Below are 2,444 nucleotides of genomic sequence, written 5' to 3'. Positions count from 1 at the left end.
CAAATAGGACAAAGAAATTTAGGCTTTATATGGTCAATTAGTAAAGAATCTAAATGGAGTCTCGGCTTGGGGTAGAAAAATAAAAAATAACAAGGTTTGTTTCTATGAGTTTCTCGTTTGAATCCCTGTCTCTAGGGACAAGGGCGTCCCCTTACCCCTGGATGCAGGTGGTGCACTTTTCACATGAAGAGATTTTTTTCCTGCTTTCAGGGAGACAGAAAGAAGGATCAGAGTGTCTCCCTTGCATTGACCATTTCTTAAGTGACTTTAATTCAAAATAATCAGTATGCTATTGAGGCACATTTTGAGGTGGTCTACACTGGGCCTTCAAATTTTCATAGCAATAAGTTATCCTGTACACTGGATAAGCACACTGCCAATTTAGAGACAATTGTACAGATAAGCCACAGATCTCAATTTCTCCAGAACAACCAGGATTATTTTTATCAAGACCAGGATGATGGGTTAAAAGAAAAAAAGGAAATATTTTAAGTAAGCAGGTTTTAAAAAACTTTTTAGGCAAACATTCCCTAAGGTATAATTTACATACAGTAAATCCATGAATTTTTGTATCGTTTAATAGTTCAATAAATTTTGAAGAAAAAAGACACTTGTAACCATTACAGACGAGATATGGAATGTTTCTTGCCTTAAAAAACTCTGCCATTCCTTTTTGCTGTCAGTTTCCATCTTACCACCTCCCCCCATTCAAATAAAAATTTGAAGAATTGTAAGAAGTTCATACGCCTCATGTGAATCATAACAAATGCAGGGCAGGACAGCGTGCTGCAGGAGAGAGCAGTTAACAGGAGCACCGGACAGAAGCAGAACAGTGTGGCGTCAAGGTCTCGGTGTTGGCACTTAATGATTTATAGAAGAATAAAGGGTGGAAGTGGCCTCCCCAGCGGCTCATGGGTAAAGAATCCACCTGCAGTGCAGGAGACGCGGCTTCAGTCCCTGGGTCAGGGAAGATTCCCCGGAGTAGCGCATGGCAACCCCCTCCAGTATTCTTGCCTGGAGCATCCCGTGGACAGAGGAGCCTGGCGGGCTACAGTCATAGGTCACAAAGAGTCAGAAACGACTGAAGCAGTAGCACGCATGCAGGTGAAGAGTAGAGGAGCTTTCTTCATTTGTGGGAGAGTAATGGTGTAACACAGACGTAGAATTCACAGGTTTTAGTGGGAGAAGAACTGGGAACAAACTCTCTACTCTCCCAGGTACTACAGGCACAGGAGATGAAGACAGAAAACAGCACAGTGGTGACAGAATTCATTCTCCTTGGTCTGACCCAGTCTCAAAACATTCAGCTCCTGGTCTGTGTCCTGATCTTACTTTTCTACCTCATCATCCTCCCTGGAAATGTCCTCATCATCCTCACCGTCAGGTCAGACCCCGGCCTCACGGCCCCCCTCTACTTCTTCCTGGGCAACCTGGCCTTCCTGGATGCATCCTGCTCCTTCACTGTGGCTCCCAGGATGCTGGTGGACTTCCTCTCTGAGAAGAAGGTGATCTCCTATAGAGGCTGCATCACTCAGCTCTTCTTCTTGCACTTCCTTGGAGGAGGGGAGGGATTACTCCTTGTCGTGATGGCCTTTGACCGCTACATTGCCATCTGTCGTCCTTTACACTATTCAACTGTCATGAACCCTAGAGCCTGCTATGCCTTGCTGTTGGCTCTGTGGCGTGGAGGCTTTGTTCATTCCATTATCCAAGTGGCCCTCATCCTGCGCTTGCCCTTCTGTGGTCCAAACCGACTGGACAACTTCTTCTGTGATGTGCCGCAGGTCATCAAGCTGGCGTGCACTGACACCTTTGTGGTGGAGCTCCTGATGGTCTTCAACAGTGGCCTGATGACCCTGCTGGGTTTCCTGGGGCTTCTGGCCTCCTATGCAGTCATCCTCTGCCGTGTGCATGGTTCCTCCTCCGAGGGGAAGAGCAAGGCTCTGTCCACATGCACCACCCACATCATCGTTATATTTCTCATGTTCGGGCCTGGCATCTTTATCTACACCCGCCCCTTCAGAGCCTTCCCAGCTGACAAGGTGGTTTCTCTCTTCCACACGGTGATCTTCCCCCTGTTGAACCCTGTGATTTATACTCTTCGCAACCAGGAAGTAAAAGCATCTGTGAAAAGGCTCTTTAGTCAGCACTTAGCCTGATAAAAAGTGGGAAAAATGAATATGAAAATAATGACTGGAGAATTTCGTGTGAAATTAAGGTATTCTCTTTCCAAACACTACTTTTATTGATCACCTCCTATTTGTCGAGACTGTGCTAGGCCCTGGGAGGAAGAGCTACTACTGAGGCAGGTAGAGTCACTGTTCTCTGAAATTACAATCTAGTAGGAATAGACAGCCAATAACGTAGAAAATAAACAGTATAGTTTCAAGAAGATATATATCCCTGAAGGTACTAAAAATAAAAGCAAAATATTCAATAGCAAG

At 45.3% G+C, this 2,444-nt stretch overlaps 1 protein-coding gene across 1 annotated transcript; it reads left to right on the top strand.

The window, feature by feature from the left end:
• Positions 1–1,196: 1,196 nt before the first annotated feature.
• On the top strand, positions 1,197–2,159 carry LOC148776924 (olfactory receptor 4N2-like). The gene has a single exon (XM_088840421.1). The coding sequence runs from the start codon at positions 1,236–1,238 to the stop codon at positions 2,157–2,159; it is 924 nt and encodes a 307-aa protein (XP_088696547.1). The 5' UTR covers positions 1,197–1,235.
• The last annotated feature ends 285 nt before the right edge of the window (positions 2,160–2,444 follow it).

Source organism: Moschus berezovskii, chromosome 9 (genome assembly GCF_049115385.1).
Source record: "Moschus berezovskii isolate FMDL1 chromosome 9, NW_MosBer_1.0, whole genome shotgun sequence".
Classification (NCBI taxonomy): Eukaryota; Metazoa; Chordata; class Mammalia; order Artiodactyla; family Moschidae; genus Moschus; species Moschus berezovskii.
This window is presented reverse-complemented; position numbering and strand designations above follow the sequence as displayed.

What these genes read in the sequence shown, in the direction of transcription:
- LOC148776924 (XM_088840421.1), top strand. Translation starts at nt 1,236, where the DNA reads ATGAAGACAGAAAACAGCACAGTGGTGACAGAATTCATTCTCCTTGGT.